The 17567-nt window shown below is 43.9% G+C and overlaps 1 protein-coding gene across 5 annotated transcripts in view; it reads right to left on the bottom strand.

Moving 5' to 3' along the window:
* The window catches only part of TMEM131L (transmembrane 131 like), a 169861-nt gene extending 154855 nt beyond the window's left edge, over window positions 1–15006 (bottom strand). For all 5 annotated transcript variants that reach the window (XR_002522255.2, XR_002522256.2, XM_021938877.2 and 2 more), the window contains exons 1-3: window positions 14796–15006; window positions 14045–14115; window positions 7114–7157 (exon numbers count right to left, since the gene is read on the bottom strand). Coding sequence is in view for 3 of the 5 variants with exons in the window: in XM_021938877.2 (XP_021794569.1) it covers window positions 7114–7157; window positions 14045–14115; window positions 14796–14919 (239 nt within the window). In the remaining 2 variants the exon portion in view is untranslated. The remainder of the gene's footprint in view (window positions 1–7113; window positions 7158–14044; window positions 14116–14795) is intronic.
* Between the last annotated feature and the right edge of the window lie 2561 nt (window positions 15007–17567).

Consider the following 17567-nt stretch of genomic DNA (forward strand, 5'->3'; position numbering starts at 1 on the left):
AAAATAAAAATAAAAGAATACAGCCTATAACACGAATACGAGTCCTGTTATTTCAATGGCAAATACAGTTTACAGGCTTGAACATGGAGGACGTGCAAAACTAACAAGTAATCAATTTAAAAAGTTTAAATGTGAAAGTATGAGCTTGCATTCCTTCAGCAGCTCTTCACCCAGGTGTCAGCTCTTCACCCAGGTGTCAGGTATGAGGTTAGCTGCTAGGGAGACAAGTGCATGAGACTCAGAAACTTGGGAACCCTGAGAAAGGTAATTTCCAAACACAGGAGTAACGGCCTTGTGCTAAGATAAGTGCCGGGGTGCTACGGAAAGCAGGACGGAGGGAGATGGCTGGGGAAGAGAAGAATAAAGTTTTGGCAAAAAAAAAGAGCCCAGGTGAATGACCAGAAAGTGAGACTGGAGGAAGAGGCTGAAGGCCTCAATCCCCAAAGGGCTTCTACATCACTGATGCCATGCTCAGGACCCTGCACTTCATCCCCAAGGTAGTGCAGTCCGTAAAAGGCTGTTCTTCAAAGGGATGACAGGAAAGGATGTAGGACAGACGCGCATGAGGAGAACAGGATGCGGTGGCTACAGAATGGAGGTAGGAGACCACGTGAATGAGACTCAACCACACCTTGTGACAGCAGGCACAGGAATTGGGGACAGAGAGAGGCCCAGGAGCTCAGTTCAGGACACAGTAATTTTGTGGCACCTGCAAGCTAAAGGAGAACTCTGGGGAGAAGGTACAATCCACGTTCAACTTCCTTCTATACAGAGAGTATGTAAAAAGCCAACAGAGCAACAAATACATACACTGCTATGTAGCCATAAAAATTTTTTTTTAATTTTTTTTAAAACCAACGGCACAGGCCAGGTCACCTAGGGAGATGACAGGGTGGGAAAACAGGAAGGTCCCCAGTGGAACCCTAGGGAGATACTTCAGGTTAAAAAGTATGAGATCCTATCAACAGGAAAGGAACTTACCATGTCTTTTTTCTTTCTTTTTTTTAGGCAGAGTCTTGCTGTGTCACCCAGGCTGGAGTGCAGTGGCGCGATCTCAGCCCACTGCAACCTCTACCTCCTGAGTTCAAGCACTTCTCCTGCCTCAGCCTCCCGAGTAGCTGGGACTACAGGCTCATGCCGCCACGCCCGGCTTATTTTTGTATTTTTAGTAGAGACCGGGTTTCACTATTTTGGCCAGGCTGGTCTCCTGATGTCGGGTGATCCGCCCACCTTGGCCTCCCACAGTCCTGGGATTACAGGCATGAGCCACCGCACCCAGCCTGGAACTTCCATTTCTGAATAACAAAGAAAAGTGAGAAGTAGTTCCATTCCCTGTGGGGGTCTGAGATCCTTCACTGCCAAAAGCGAGTGTCCCTAAAGATTAAGTCGTTCTTGTCTGCAATTATATCTTCCGGTATGTTGCTGACAGGACAATGAGATTCTCTTCAGGTTCTGGCTCCCAAGATCCACCTTTCACTGGTGTTAAACTATTTCAGAAGAACACATGTTGCTGCTGTTACTACTAATCAGATAAAAGTACATTTTAAAAACAAAAAGTCACCAAAAAAAAAAAAAACCTTTCATAGACATTGTACCTAGACAGTATTTATGATTTTTATAACCATTTTTAAAACCTGAAGTAATATACTACTCATACGTTGTCAATGCTTAAACTTTTGCTATTCAAATACAACTCAAAAAAAGGCTTACCAGAGAGCCAGACATGCTTCCCAGAGCATTCAATTCTAGTAAGAGCTGAAGTCAGTTCCCCTTTGCTCTCATCGCTGAATTCCCAAAAACGATCTTTCTTTCTCAGCAAAGGAACAGATTACTGTTGATATTTGAGAATACTCATGGAAAAATGGGGATAAAGAGGAAAGAGGGAAGAACGTTTTTCAAATATTGCTTTTCTGGCTTTCGACCAAATACAATTACATAGCATCCACAGAAGATGAAGGCAGGAAAACATAAACAGAATCTTCAATGAGGCCAATTACCCTGAAAGCTTTCCCAGACTTTGAGGTAACAGGCAAGCTGCTCTAGGAAGCCTCCTGCCCAGAACTCACACTGGTCCCATTCCAGCCCCACCTTGGGCAGTCTTGCCAGTAAAACAGAGACCTTCGATTCTATCTGTCCAGTCACAGACATCAGTGCTTCCTTTACATTTGGGGAACATGCTAAGACTGCCTCACAGTCAAATGTATTTCTCAGGTCCCAAGTTAGGAGTGACTCCTCTGTATGGATTCTTAAGAGACAATGCATTCATTCTGTGGAATTGATAAATGGTGCTTCTACTGACTTTAAGTCCACCTGACCGTCATTAAGCTGGTATCATGGGGTAGTTATTAAAATTAAAACCACAACAAAGTTTGAAAAATGTGTAAACAAATGTTAATAACTTCATAAATAAGATTAAGGATAAATGACATTAAAACAGCAGGGCAAATCTAATATTGGATTATAACCCAAAGTATAAATATCCATGAGCTCACAAGATATAAATAAATGAGAACTGGCAAATCTCCCATACAGAATTTCACATAATTTGTGTCGGTGAAGCTCAACTTCACTTAATGACTTGCCTCCAAAAAGGACATTAGGGAAAAACTAGTAAAATGTGAATAAAGTGTGAAGTTTAGCTCATAGTAAGATACTAATGTTGGTTTCTCAGTGACAAACGTACCACAGTAATATAAGATATTAACATCAGGGTTAAATGGGTGAGGGGTATACAGGACAGGTCTGTACTATCTTTGTAATTTTTCTATAAACTTAAATCTACTCTGAAGCAAAAGTTTTCTTTTCAAAGCAGCAAGAAATTAGATGGGTTTTGGGGAAGTTACAAAATTAAGAAGGTAGAAGGTAAATGAATAGTAAGTACGTAGCTGACTAATTTACCAATCACAGAACATTACACTTACAGAGCTACTTCTTGGAGACAGCTCCAGAATCTGCATTTTCAAAAAATGGACACAAAGGTTTTTAAAAGCAGCATCCCACCCACATCATGATCATTTCTTTACACATGAGGAACAGACCTCAACCCAAGAAAAGCCAAAAGAAACAAGAGGCTTGCAAGTCAAGTTTTTTAAAAGTAGAAGTAAAAGAGAAAATACTGGAATATTTAATATCAGGAAGATAAAGCATCTAAATCAAGGTTGATCAGACTGTGAACTATGATGTATTGAGTTTTAAAATGAATCCAGGCAGGGACAGGAGATTGGAGGCTGATGGCTAAAGGGTAAGGCACTTCTTTTGAGAAGACAAAATGTTCTTCTAAAATTGATTGTAGTAATGGTTATACAACTCTGAATATGCTGAAAACCCACTGTGCACTTTAAATGGGTGAATTATATGCTATGTGAACAACATCTCAATCAAGCTGTTACCAAAAAATAAATAAAGCCAGTAGGTGATAAAACAAAATGCAATAGAAAATAGAATACATTGCAGGCAACAAGAGTATTATTTTCTGAAACTTTAATTCATTTTTATAAATAAGTACATCGATTATACACATGTATATATTCATACATCCATATATATGCTTGCAAGTACACAGGCATGATGTAAAATTTATTTTTTTATATGTCATCGTCAAAAAGGACCCTATTCTCCCTCATTCCCACATCTTTCTGATAATCTGATGCTGTGTGAAAAGACCAATAAGGATGAAATCTACGAATACCCTAAAGTTTGATTTTTGAAAAAACTAGCAAAAAGAAACTAGTTCTAAATAATAAGAATGAAGAGAATTGCATCTACAAAAGAAAACAAGTACAAAAGCACTTGCAACACAGCTGTCTATGGGCTGCACACACCCACACCTGGGTCTGCAGCCCTGGCCTCCAAGCTCCAGAGAGGTATCAACTCTCTACCCGCCATCTCCCTGTAGACGTGTCATATCAAGTCTGAGATTCCTAGGAGGCAGCCGAACACAGTTTCTGATTCCTTCCCCACTAAATCCTTTCCCGGCACAGTCATCACCATCTCTCCAGACATTTAAGCCAAAATCTAGATGCTCTCTCTCCATGATTTCTCTTTCCCTCACACTCCACAACAAATTCAACAAGTAAAGGATCTGTCCTGCCTCAAGAATATATTCAAAATGTTCCATTTCCCTCCATCCACTACCAACACCCTACCCTGATATCAACATTCCTCAACTTTTCTTGCTCCCATACACCCAAAAAGGAAGTTTAAGTTGTGTCGCATTTACAATTGTGAGCGTTTACCAGCTGTAAAAATGTAATCTCTGCCACACTGTACATACTGGTATTTTTAATAAAACTCACAATCCCTTTTTAAAATATATTCAATGGAATCTAAATACCACTGAAATGATATCTACCATTATGCTTTTTTTAAAATACAAAAATAAACTTCATGGCTGGATATTTTATATTGTTCCTTTTCCTCCATGAAATCATTTCCATTCCACGTCACCCAAGGAATTTTAACTGAATACGAATTTATGTTCAAAGCCTTCTGCTACAAGACTATAAATACAAATTGAAATTTCAGGTTTTTAAAAAATTTTTCCTATGACCATAAAGCCTAAATATTAATTTTTTTTCCTCTGAATTAAGTCATCAATACAGGCCAGGCGTGGTGGCTCACACCTGTAATACCAGCACCCTAAGAAGCTGACGCCGGTGTATAACCTGAACTTAGGAGTTCAAGACCAGCCTGGCCAACGTGGTGAAACCTCATCTCTACTAAAAATACAAAAATTAGCCAGGCGTGATGGTATGCATCTGCAATCCCAGCTACTCAGGAAGCTGAGGCAGGAGAATCACTTGAACCCAGGAGGGGGAGGTTGAAGTGAGCCGAGATCACACCACTGCATTCCAGCCTAGGTGACAGAGTGAGACTCTGTTTCAAAAAAAAAAAAAAAGTTATCAATACAATTTGTATTAGTATAGTCGGATCCCTGAGGGATTGGTTCCAGGACATCTCAAGAACGTCAAATTCTGAAGATGCTCAAGTCCCTGATATAAAATGGTATACAGTATTTGCATATAATCTATGCACATCCTCCTGTATACTTTAAGTCATCTCTAGATTACTAGTAATACCTATTCTCTTAAAAATGGAATTCACAGGGCCAGGTATACCTAATACAATGTGAATACTATGTAAATAGTTTTTATACCGTATTAAGGAATAATGACAAGAAAAAGTCTGTACATATTCAGTACAGATACGTTTTTTTTTTTTCTGAGTATTTTCGATCCAGTTTGTTGAATCCATGAATGCAGAAGTCACAGATACAGAGGGCCGAATGCATACAATTGATCAAACCAACAAGTTCTACAAATTTTGATAGGTAATTAAACATAGAAAGTAAAATCTTATTGAAAATGCATCCTTTAACGAGATGAACAGAGCTGTTTTCCCCCCAGCTGCTTCATGTGAACATTACTTACTACTAGAATGAGACAGGTTTTTTATAAACTTAATCCTTTTTTTAATCTTTTTTTTTTTTAATGTAAGTACTGAAAAAGCTTGTTGACATAAACAGACGAGTATGGAAATACCTTCATTACAGCACTGTCTCCACATTCTCTAAACTACCTCAGTGTTTCATCTAAAAATCACATAGTAAGCCATCATTAAAAGTAACCTGAATGATCTAGTTGTCAAATTCACTGGGTCCTCCTTCAGTTTTACTAAAAGCAACAATCTGAAAACCACCAAAGTTACTAAAGAATTTGTCATCTAATCAGAGTGGATCACTTTTTCCTAACAAACACCAATATTTCAAATTGTCTCTTTGCCCAAAATGAAGCCAACAGCAGGATTGGGGCTGGGAGAAAGATACAGCTTTCTTTTGTAAAGTGGAGAAATGAGATTGTGAAAGCAGAGGGGGAAAATGGTAACTTACAACTCAGACAGATCAGCTTTAGGAGATACATAGACCATGGGGATCTGGAAGCCTATTCCTTGCAAATTATCCTCCTACTTATACACCACTTAGAGTGTCTTCATGTAGCTCCAAGGGACCCAATTTGACAAGTGACCAAGACTGCCCCATGGTATTCTCTTAAAAAACGGAATTCACAGGGCCCAGTGCAGTAGCTCATGCCTGTAATCCCAGCACTATGGGAGGCCAAGGCGGGCAGATCACTTGAGGTCAGGAGTTTGAGACCAGCCTGGCCAGCATGGAGAAACCCCGCCTCTACTAAAAATACAAAAATTAGCCAGGCATGGTGGCATGTGCCTGTAATCCCAGCTACTTGGGAGGCTGAGGCAGGAGAATCGCTTAAACCCAGGAGGCAGAGGTTGCAGTGAACCGAGATCATACCACTGTATTCCAGCCTGAGGGACAGAGTGAGACTGTCTCAAAAAAAAAAAAAGTAATTCATGTTTTTTGATTTGCTAGTCCCCTGCTTAAAATTCTTTAACAATTCATACCACACTTAAAAATAAAACCCAAATTCCTTACTGTGACTTCTAAAGGCCTACACACCTTATCTCACCATCCTACAAACCACACTGGACTTCTCCAAGTTCCTGGATCGCTGGCAGGGCTGTCAGCCTCAGGGCCTTTGCACCTTCATTCCCTCTGACCAAAGTACTGTTCCCACTGCTGTGTGGCTGCTCCTGTTTCCTCCAGACTTCAGCTGGAATGTCACCTCCTAAAAGGAGCCTCACCTGACCACCCCATCCACCTCATTATTCTCTACCACAGGAAACTAATTATTGATAGCTCTTGTCATAAGCATAATCATTTTACCTACAGTAAAGACCTACTTGCCCACTACACGAAACAGAGGTCTTGTTTGTGTTTCATGTTCACCACCCAGCATGGTGCCTGGCACTCAATAGATGTTTATAAGCAAGAGGGAGGGCACAAGTACATCATGGAAAAAGTGAAATTGGTGAGTGGCGAAGGAGGGGCCATTTCTAACAGCTTTCTAAACAACTTTATTTTAAAACAAAGTCGTATTAATTTATTAGAGGGTATAGGCAAGACAAATGCCAAAGAGAAAGGTGTATTACAGGTTAACACCAAACACATAAACACAGACATATACTGAGACTTCAGAGAGCACCCAAAGTAGGCAGGGACACTCAGCATGCAGGTTTCCAGCCCCATTTTTTCCTTACCTCTGTTCTTGAGAAGGCTCCTCCAGACCCTCTTCAGAATCACCCTGTTGAAAAAGAACATGTGTTAACCGTTGCTTCTTTCTTTTCTGTTTTTTTTTTTTTTTTTTTTTTTTTTTTTTCTCAGTGTTTCTTTTTTTCGACTAGGATGGCGCTGTCTCGGCTGACTCCAACCTCCGCCTCCCGGGTTCAAGCAATTCTCCTGCCTCAGCCTCCGGAGTAGCTGGGACTATAGGCACATGCCACCACACCTGGTTAATTTAGTAGAGACAGGGTTTCACTATGTTGGCCAGGCTGGTCTCGAACTCCTGACCTTGTGATCCATTCGCCTCGGCCTCCTGAAGTGCTGGGATTACAGGCGTGAGCCACTGTACCCGACCACCCCTGGGCAAATCTTATAGTCATCTTGCACTGCTCTCCTCCCTTCACCTCCTACCAGAAAGACCTACCCACTCACAGGAAACCCAGTTCCTACCTGTCATTTCTTCCAACACAACAGCCCACACCATCGGTAGCCCGGCTGCATTAGAAAGACAAACGCAGCTTTCTCCTCTGCCTGCAGACTGCTGCCTGCAACCATCCTGTGCACCATCGCACTCTGTGCAGCACAGACCAGTCTCCTCCTATCACTCACTCTTTATCACCCTTATCACACAGTAAGGACCCAGCACTCCATGTCATTGCGTCAGTCCCTGCTCAAGAACCTACAATGGCTCCCTCCAGCTGGTCAGATGCACACCAAGCTCTTCACCAGCATGCAGCACTGTCCCACACAGGCCCTGACACACCCAGCCCTACCCCTACAACCACACTGCAGCAGGCACCCTGGGCTCCAGCTGAAAATGTCTGAGCAAAAACGATGAACTTCACTGTCTACCAGGCGAGGCTCTGGGCTAGGCCCCAGGCACACACTTGCTGCTGCGGATCTCTAAGGCCTCCCTTGTCCCTAAGCCTTAGCTGACCTCTCCAAAGCGGGGTGCCTCTTCTCTCAGTTCCTATATTTCAGCACTTGACTGTGGTCCCAGGGTATTACCAGTCTGATCTTGCCAACCACAAAGGGCAGGGTCAAAAGCATGTAATTCCCCCACTGCCTCTTGGGAAGTGCCTCAGGGCCTCTGCACTGCCTGTTCTCTCTCACCACTTTCAAAGATTGGTTCAAATACTGCCCTTTCAGAGTGGTACACTTTGACCTCTTAAAACTGCAACTCACATCACCACCCCACATTGCTACCACATAACATGTATGACCTTCGAACTGACTAAATTACTTAAAATTTATTCTCTGTCTTGTTTACTGTCTATCTCCATGCTTCCATTTAGACTGCAAGCATCACAAGGGCAGGTGTTTTTTCTTTTTTGTCTACTGTAATAACATCCCTGACACGCACTGCTTGGCCTGCAGTACGTGCTCAATAAACATCTGCAGAGCTGAGTATGAGCCAGCTGTTTCTTAACTGCATGTGGATATGACTATTATGGGAACTTCACTTAGCAACTTTTTCTGAATCAAAATAGAATGTGACATGCTTTCCCTCAGACACAGAAACTTTACCACCATAATAGTGTTTTTCTGGTCAAACGGTACTGAAACTCACACAACATACGTAATGGCTAAAACCTTGGGCTCTGTAGTTAAACACTCACTGGTTTAACATCCCAGCACTGTCACTTTCTTATTACCTTGAGCCAAGTAATTTCGCTGCTCTGTGCCTCAATTTCCTCATCTGTAAACTTCATAGTCTTTAGTGTGTTCATGAGTTAATACTCATAAAGAATTTAAATGATGCCAGCAGTGCCCAACCCACGTTGTTATTTTTTCATGTTGATAGAAGTTGATTAAACCAAAAATAAATCTCTATGACAAAAAGATTACCAAATACTGGTCAATGAGTCACTGGAGCAAGATGCTGTTACAGAACACAGTACCTGTGATAACAAAAACTCAGAATCTCAGTGTATCATTTCCTGTTTCACTTTCTACCAATTTCCGTTATCTACACCCTCTGACTTAAGATGCAGGAAAATCAACTTGACAATTTTAAAAGCAGATTCTTTCTTATTCATCAGTGTATCTCTGGGGACCTAATAGGCCCGCCCCAAAGGTCCATCTTTGCTAAATGAACAAATAAGGGCAGTGGAGCACCAAGCCTGCCCAGCACTGCCCAGCACCAACATGATTCTGTATTAGGTAACGGCTGCTCCTACTCAGCACCTGTCCCTGGTTCCCAAACCTGCTAACCATGGGGCACGAGGAGCGAGGCTTCTCTTCTCAAAGAAGTCTCAATGGATTGAAAAAACAGATTCTAGACTGCTCTTCTTGCAGCTAGAGCTGATTTTTTAAAATGTGATTGTCAAACAATACTAGGAAATCAACATTTAAGGCATTTCACCTGTTCCAGCAGACTTAGCCAACCTCATAAATAGGGGAACTAGGCAAGACACTGACAACTGCCTCTCCTCCACCAGGATGACTTCATGGGCAGTACTAAATGTCTACTGTATGCAGGACACTGTGGCCGCAGCAGGGCACCAACCCTTAGCAGGCCAGACCCTCAAAGGAGAACTCAGTTAAGGCAACAAGGCACGCACAAGATAAAGGAGAAAAACAAAGACAAGGGCAGGGCGCGGTGACTCACACATGTAATCCCAGCCCTCTGGGAGGCTGAGGCAGGTAGATCACAAGGTCAGGAGTTCAAGATCAGCCTGACCAACATGGTGAAACCCAGTCTCTACTAAAAATACAAAAATTAGCCGGGCGTGGTGGCACACGCCTGTAATCCCAGCTTACTCAGGAGGCTCAGACAGGAGACTCACTAGAACCCAGGAGGCGGAGGTTGCAGTGAGCTGAGATCGCGCCATTGCCCTCCAGCCTGGGCGACAAGAGCAACACTCAAAAGAAAAAAGAAAACAAACAAACAAAAAGACAAAGACACTACAGGAAACTCAAAGAGGGAGAAACGATGACAACGCCACTGCAGGGCAGGAGTCCGGAAGGACAGGCCCTGAATGAACAATGGGGCTGTTGCATTCATTAATTCAACAGATATGTGTTGGACATGCTTGGCCAAGGGTCGGGCTGGAGTGGGCGTCCCAGAGGACTGACACAGAAGGCCCTGCAGGGCACAGCAGGTCAGGTGGACATCACCTATGCGTGGATCACAAGGAATCGCAGTTTCTGACTTTGAAGGCAAAGTAAAAAGGTACACGAAGCCGTATCCTGCATACACCCAATTACTTCTTGAAAATAAGCTAATGAAACACCTGTTTGGTTTCCACACCATCACCACTTCTCATTCAGTGTGCTGAAGTATAGTCAGAGCAGAGGAAAATTTCTGTAAATGTAAGAATAAAATCACATATATTTTTCCTCCTTCCTCTCATGATCACCATGGACATACAGTGTGTAAATGTTCCTACACCAAATGATTTTATGACATGAGAGTATATAACAAAAAGATAAGATTAATACAACTTTACAATCACAGAGCACACAATAGGGCTGAGTTATCAATACTATTCAGACCTTTCAAAACAAGAAAGCTGTTCACGCCCTCCAGTGACCAAATCTACCAGTCAGCTCAGGGACCACAAAAATAACAGGTAACCTACAGTAGGTGCTCACTAAGTTCCAGGCACTTAATCTTCTCAAAAGTCTTCTGAAACCAGCACCATCATTCCCCAGACTTTGCAGATAAGAAAACAGGATAAACAGGTGAATTTATGGAGCTAAAAAGGGATAGGGCTGAGATTCAACCCCGGGAGACCTAGCCAGAGGTTGACAGTTTACAACAATTCAGTTGTCGTATTTGGTTTTACTAATAAGTTAGTAAGTTCTTGATCACTTAGAGACCCGTCATTTAAAAAAAAAAAAAAAAAAACAAATGACCTAATCAACAGGAGACATGTCCAAAATAAATATACGAACAGTGTTGGCAAATATGTTAGTGTGTTTTCTTTGTTTGTTTGTTTGTTTTTTGAGACGGAGTTTCGCTCTTGTTGTCCAGGCTGGAGTGCAATGGCGCGATTCACGGCTCACTGTAACCTCCGCCTCCCAGGTTCAAGGGATTCTCCTGCCTCAGCCTCCTGAGTAGCTGGGATTACAGGCATGCACCACCATGCCCAGCTAATTTTGCATTTTTAGTAGAGACGGGGTTTCTCCATGTTGGTCAGGCTGGTCTCAAACTCCTGACCTGAGGTGATCCACCCCTCTCAGCCTTCCAAAATGCTGGGATTACAGGCGTGAGCTACCGGATGGCCGGTATTTTATTTAATGCCACATCCTCTAAAGTTCCTATTGCATCTACTACTGACAAATCTTAGCCTCTGAAGCCATCTTTCAGTCTTCCTGCATGAAAGAAACCCAATGTACTGGTTAATTAAGCAGAAAACCCTCAAATTTAAATGACACCTATAAATATTCTTTTCAACAGACTCCATTTGACACATATGAGGGAATTTTTGCTGAAAAAATTCAAAATACTTTGAAAATAATTCATTTAAAATAACTTTCTTCAAAACTCTCTGCAGCTTATGAGATACATATATATACACACACACACGTGTGTGTGTGTGTGTGTGTGTATCTCCCTCACCCTTGGCCCAGGTATAAGCAGGGCAAGATAGCTTCTAAAAGGTATACATAGAGACAGGGATGAAGTATTTAGAAAATTATTTTGAATACCAGTTTCACTTTCATTATAGCTTTGATTAAAACAGCTTAGCTATAAATCCCTCTATAGTGAATAACCCAGTTTCTGAATTCTGACATCTATTATCAAAACAAATTGTATTATACATATAAACAAACCAGAAATTAAGAACTGTATAAAATAGGCCAGGCATGGTGGCTCACGCCTGTAATCCCAGCACTTTGGGAGGTCGAGGCAGGCAGATCACGAGGTCAGGAGATCAAGACCATCCTGGCTAACACGGTGAAACCCCGTCTCTACTAAAAATAAAAAAATTAGCCAGGCGTGGTGGTGGGCGCCCTTAGTCCCAGCTACTCAGGAGGCTGAGGCAGGAGAATGGCATGAACCAGGGAGGCAGAGCTTGCAGTGAGCCGAGATCACGCCACTGCACTCCAGCCTAGGGAACAGAGGGAGTCTCAGTCTCAAAAAAAAAAAAAAGAAAGAAAGAATTGTATAAAATAACTTTTGAGCCTATAAATAATCATATCATAAGCCTTGACATTTCCATCTCTGAGCACACCTACTAAATCTTCAACTAACGCTCTAACAAATGAGAGTCTATAATACTAGACTCAATCATCTATAATTTACTTTCCTTTTAGTCTGGGTTGGCTTCCAACACTAGCAAGTAAGAGGTAGAAACTACAATTGAGCAAAAACGCGAATACGTATACATAGATATACACCAGTGCTTCTCAACCAGGGCAATTTTGCTCCCCAGGGACATCTGGCAATGTCTGGAAACATTTTTAGTTGTCAAAATCAGGAGGGGGTGGGGGAGAGGGGGAAGCAGCAGTGAGTGCCACTGGCGTCTAGTGGGCAGAAGCAAGGGATGCTAACTGTTCAGCATCTCACAGTGCACAGGACAGCCCCCACAACAAAGAACTCTCTAGCCCAAAATGTTACCAGTGCCACTGTTGAACAACTCTGATATACACAAACATAATTAGTTTTTAAATAAATACATCCAGTTAAATGTGGTTCTCGCAGTAGGAATACGATGGATTTCTACTGTTATTTTTATCTTTCTGTATCTTCCAAACAAAACACATATGTATATTATTTAAAATCGGGGGAAAAAATCCATTTGAGAATAAATTTTTAGGAGAAGGAGAACCTATCTGTTCCTCATCCTGATGGGGCCTTTTCTCAAAAGACCTGTCTCATTCAGGCTGCTGGTCTTCAAGGAGGATCCAGGAAAATTCTCCTCTAAAATCACCTCTCAGCCTTGAAGCTGTTATTCATTAGCCCTAATCAAAATGAATATTCCAAATATCTCAAAACCAGCACTCTGAATGTTTCACATAGGAGGTCTCGAGAAAACTGAAATGTAAAACTGGACAGCCTCTCCAGTAAAGTTATAGCTAGACATCCTGTTTCCCTAAACAGCCACAAGACGCAACACAGAATTAAGTGCTGCCACCAACGTGGGAAGTAATGAACATCTTAAAAAGTACTGCACACAAGCTGAATATTCCCTTATAATTCAAGCCACTCCCACCCAAACAATGCATTTTGGATCACTACTGTTACTGGTGAAAGGCAGTCAACAATATTATATTTCAATGTGCACACTTCACAGTCAATGGGAATTTCTTGTAAAAGTTAAAAGACAAAAGCTTTGCAGTACTGTATCTGTTGCAGCAATAAACCCTCTATGATGCTACAGATTCCCAATAAAATGTAATTATTTTTCTACATGCAATCATCATATCATCATACAGAGAAAAAAACCTGAAATTCAAGTTCTTAAGTGGGTGTATTTTAACAGGAATTAAGGGCACTTGGAGAAAATCCAAGATGACAATCCTTTAAAGTCACATCTTCATCCCAAAACTACTTAACGCTAATGGCAAATACCACTCTAACATTTATGAAATCAATACTCCTGTTGTCCTCAACCTCTTAGCCACTTGCCATCCACACAGCACCAGCTCACTTAGGGAACAGTGTGCACCCAGGACACCCAAGGCCGAGCAGACCGCTGGCCGCGTCCCTGCTGAGGTGGCCTGGGTTCCCACCTTCTGAACTTGGGGCCAGCCTGACTCACGCCCTGTCACATGGCGTGGGAGGAGCTGGGAAGGCCACCGTTGCCAGGTGTTCAGGCTCGGCCCCTAACGTTTATTTGCCTTGCAAAGTGGCCCGAGAGCCTGTGCCTCTTGGACAGGGGTTGGGGAGGATCGGCGGCCTCCCCGCCTCTCCTCCCTTGCACACCCACAGCCGCCCTGTCACCTGGTCGTCCTCACCTGAGTGGGCAGCAGGAGTTCCCCTTCTTCTGCCTGCCACAGCTCCACCACGTTCGGCAAGGGCTCAATCGCTGCAGGAACACCAAAAAATACAGCATGTTTTTAATGCACGCTGAAGAAACGCTTCCTGTTTCCCCTACCGTCCCTCCGTGCCACCCGCCTCACCAAAACACGTCTCTTTTTCCTCCCAGGAACAGAGGCCATCTGAGGGGCGAGCCAAGGATAAAAACACAATGGGCGGGGTGTGAGCCGGTGGCCCCTCGGACGCGAAGGCGACAGCGTGCAGGCTCGGGGTGCTCGTGCTGGAGGGGGACGAAGTGGGATTGAAGGCACCCCACGGGACACTCCGGGCTCCGCAGCCCGAGCATCTGGAGTATGGACCCTGGGCGGCCAGGCTCGGGGAAACAAAGCTGCAGGAAGCCGGGCCGCGGCGGGGCACCCGCGCGCGCCACACAAAGCGGGGGCTGCGCCCCGGGCGCAGGGGCCCGCGCACAAAGGCTCCAGGGCGCGAGCGGCTAGCGGTCCCCAAGCCCGCGACTGCCCCGCTCTCCAGCTGTACGGGGCAGAGGGGCGCGGGAGGGGACGCTGTGGTCAGAAAATGTTATCAGCGGAGAATTGCAACAGCTTTCCTTCCTTCTCCTGCCCCTTTCCCTTTCCTCCCTTCGCCCTCTTATAGATTTCAGCAGTTCCCTAAAAGAAAGAGCGGGGGCGGGGTGGAGAGGCAGAGCGAGCCCAGCGGCGCAAGGCTGACCTTGTCCCTGAGCCCCTCCCGGACGACAGCAGGGCAGCAGGACCTGGAAGACGCCCAGCAAGAGGTTCACGGTCGCGGCGGTGCGGCAGTAGCAGCCGGGCTGCGGGCGTCGGAGCCCCGCCATGCTGGTGCTCGCGCTCCTCTCCGGTGCTCGCCGCACTCGCCACTAGCTCGCTGGCGCCCCAGCTGCCTCGCCCCGGGCCCGCCCCCGTGCCGCCCCGCCCCGCCCCGTGCCGCCCCCGCCGCCGCCGCAGCTGCTGCAGCTCCAGTCCCGGGCGCGCCGCTTGGTCTGAGCGCGTGTGCGCCGCAGATAGGGAGGGACGGAACGCGGCGGGGTGCGGGGGAAAGTGGACAATGCGAACGCGGCGGCCGCGGGCGCCCCGCCCCGGCGCGGAGCACATGGCCGCGGGCCCGCCCCGCAGCGCGCACTCTGCGGGGCCCGGGCGCTTTCCTCGGCTCGGACGGTGTCGCTTAGAACTGTCCGCGGGGACTAGCGGCCCACTTTTGCCAAGTGCATTTTCATGAACTTTTGGGTGGTTGCCGCTTTGTTGAGGCGCTCGGACCACGGTCGAGAGATCACCCCCGAGGGAAGAGGTGGCGGTGGAGGTGGGAACGAGGAGTCGCCAAGCGAGAGGCCTTGGACACAGGATATTAGTGGAAATAATGCAGTGGTTGTCAGGAAACGCGAGTGCAGCCACATGGCCACTGCCAGTTATGCAGCGAGGATATCCGGTGGCTGCAAAGTCTGTAATTTAGAATAAAAAGAGCTCTCCCAAAACCCGAGAGGCTGACCTCAGCGCCGCGTGGCGGTAGTGCGCCCGGCACCCTCTGTGGACACTGTCCAGGTCCTGACAGGTGGGGAAGACTTCCTAGGGGATTTATAGCTTCGAAGACCCTGCAAATACTCCCTTTTGAAATTATATTGCAAAATTCAGCCAGCCTCTCCTGAAATAAGGTTGGGGTCGAGGATGTGGCCAGTTGCCTGTTTCTATCATTAGTAGGATAATGGAAGTAATACGTGGAAATGTATTTCCTAGTTCCAGGTTTCGATGTCTATAACTAACAAGTCCAAAATCTGGCATCTCTTTAAGTTAACATCCTGCCTTTACCAACGAAGTCACAAACAAGGGCTTATTCAGAAATCAATTTGCATAACCTAGAAGTATGGGCAATCTTATGATTTTTTAAAGTTAACTTACTGCTTTCACTGTAGCTTGTATGAAATTCAGAGAATATGAACAATATAGTATGAAAAGGGGAAGTGATGGGACACACCTGTTTACATTGATCCTCTATTTAATTGCTTCTGGTGCTTTACAGGCCAGACTATAGAAAGCCAGTGCTTGCATAGCAGACACAATCCTGAGAAGGACAAAATGAAGTCTAGATCCTCTCTCCTAAAGACATAATACAGTACTGTGAACACAGTCTCACACTGTCTGCATTTAACTCCAAACAAGGCTAAATAGTCTAATTGCTTGGCCAGACTTAACATGTAAGTAGATTAGCATAAATATAAGTTGTTGATGTGAAAAAAAAAAGAGGGGGGGACACTTTGCATTTTCCAACTTGAATACCTCCAGTAGTCTCTGTTCCATACTTTTTTCTGTATTCCTTGACAACATCTTCCTTTATTTAGCAAGGATCTCCAGTGCCATCTCAATGTGCCCTTTTTTTCTCTTCACTTCTCCAAGTTTATATTTGCCCCTTGGATTCTGAAGGTCCCCCACGGAGTTAAAGGGAACTCCAGTGACAGGAATATTTGCACAGCCCACTTAAGCAGTAACTGCACCTTCAAAGTTTATTTCTAAATGGAAGTATTCTCATGGGCCTATTTATTTCCAGAATGTAATTTTAAGTCCTCGTATGACTGTAATACATGTAAAGGAAAGCAAGCAAACATTGACAGCCTAACTGGTTTTATTAAACAGATTTAAAGTCGTGATACAAAAGTTTTTTGCTAACATTTAAATTACTTTACTCTTTTACTAGTAAAGTCTTTCCCACACTAACGAGTATCACAGCATCAATGGAAATGACTTAAAAGATAGAGTAACATTGAGATGGACTATATGTAAATACTGCTGTAGCTTTTTCTGAAACTTTGTAAGGCCAGCTTAATTTTTCAAGTTGTGGTCTTGTGGACTTTACGAAATGGGTAATGCTATTTGACTGTTGTTCACAGAGCCAGAAGCATGTATCTGCAGTGCCATGGGGTTGGAGAGGGATACGGGATTACACAGCTGTCTTCTTAGATAAATCTGACCTACTTAGCCTCCTCTGGAGTTATTTTTCATGCTGACTCATGGACAACAGGAAAGTTATGGCCCATTAAGCAGCATCCATGTTTTGGAGTAACCTTGTTCTTCAAAGAAGACTCCTGTGTCATTTGTGCTATATTTCCATTATTCCCCTTGTCAGTCCTAGATATTGTCACAGAATATTAGAGCTGGAAATTTTTTAGAAATCATTTAATAGCCCAACTGCCTCATTTTACAGAAGAAACCAAAGCCCATAGAGAATTTTAAAATCCAAGTTATAGAGCTCCTTTTAAAATTTTTATTTATAAATTTTTCTGAGACAAGGGTAATGATGAAAAAGGCTAGGTATGGGAAATACCTCGATCTAAAAACTAATAATAATTTTCTTTAAAAAGCGAAGAAGTCATATTTAATTCATCTTTCCTTTACACCCTTTAAATCTATGAATTAGTCCTATGGTGCCCTCCTCCATACTATTTCCCATACCTAGCCTTTTTCTTCATTACTACCC

The sequence above is a fragment of the Papio anubis genome, chromosome 3, assembly GCF_008728515.1.
Source record: "Papio anubis isolate 15944 chromosome 3, Panubis1.0, whole genome shotgun sequence".
NCBI classification, from domain to species: domain Eukaryota; kingdom Metazoa; phylum Chordata; class Mammalia; order Primates; family Cercopithecidae; genus Papio; species Papio anubis.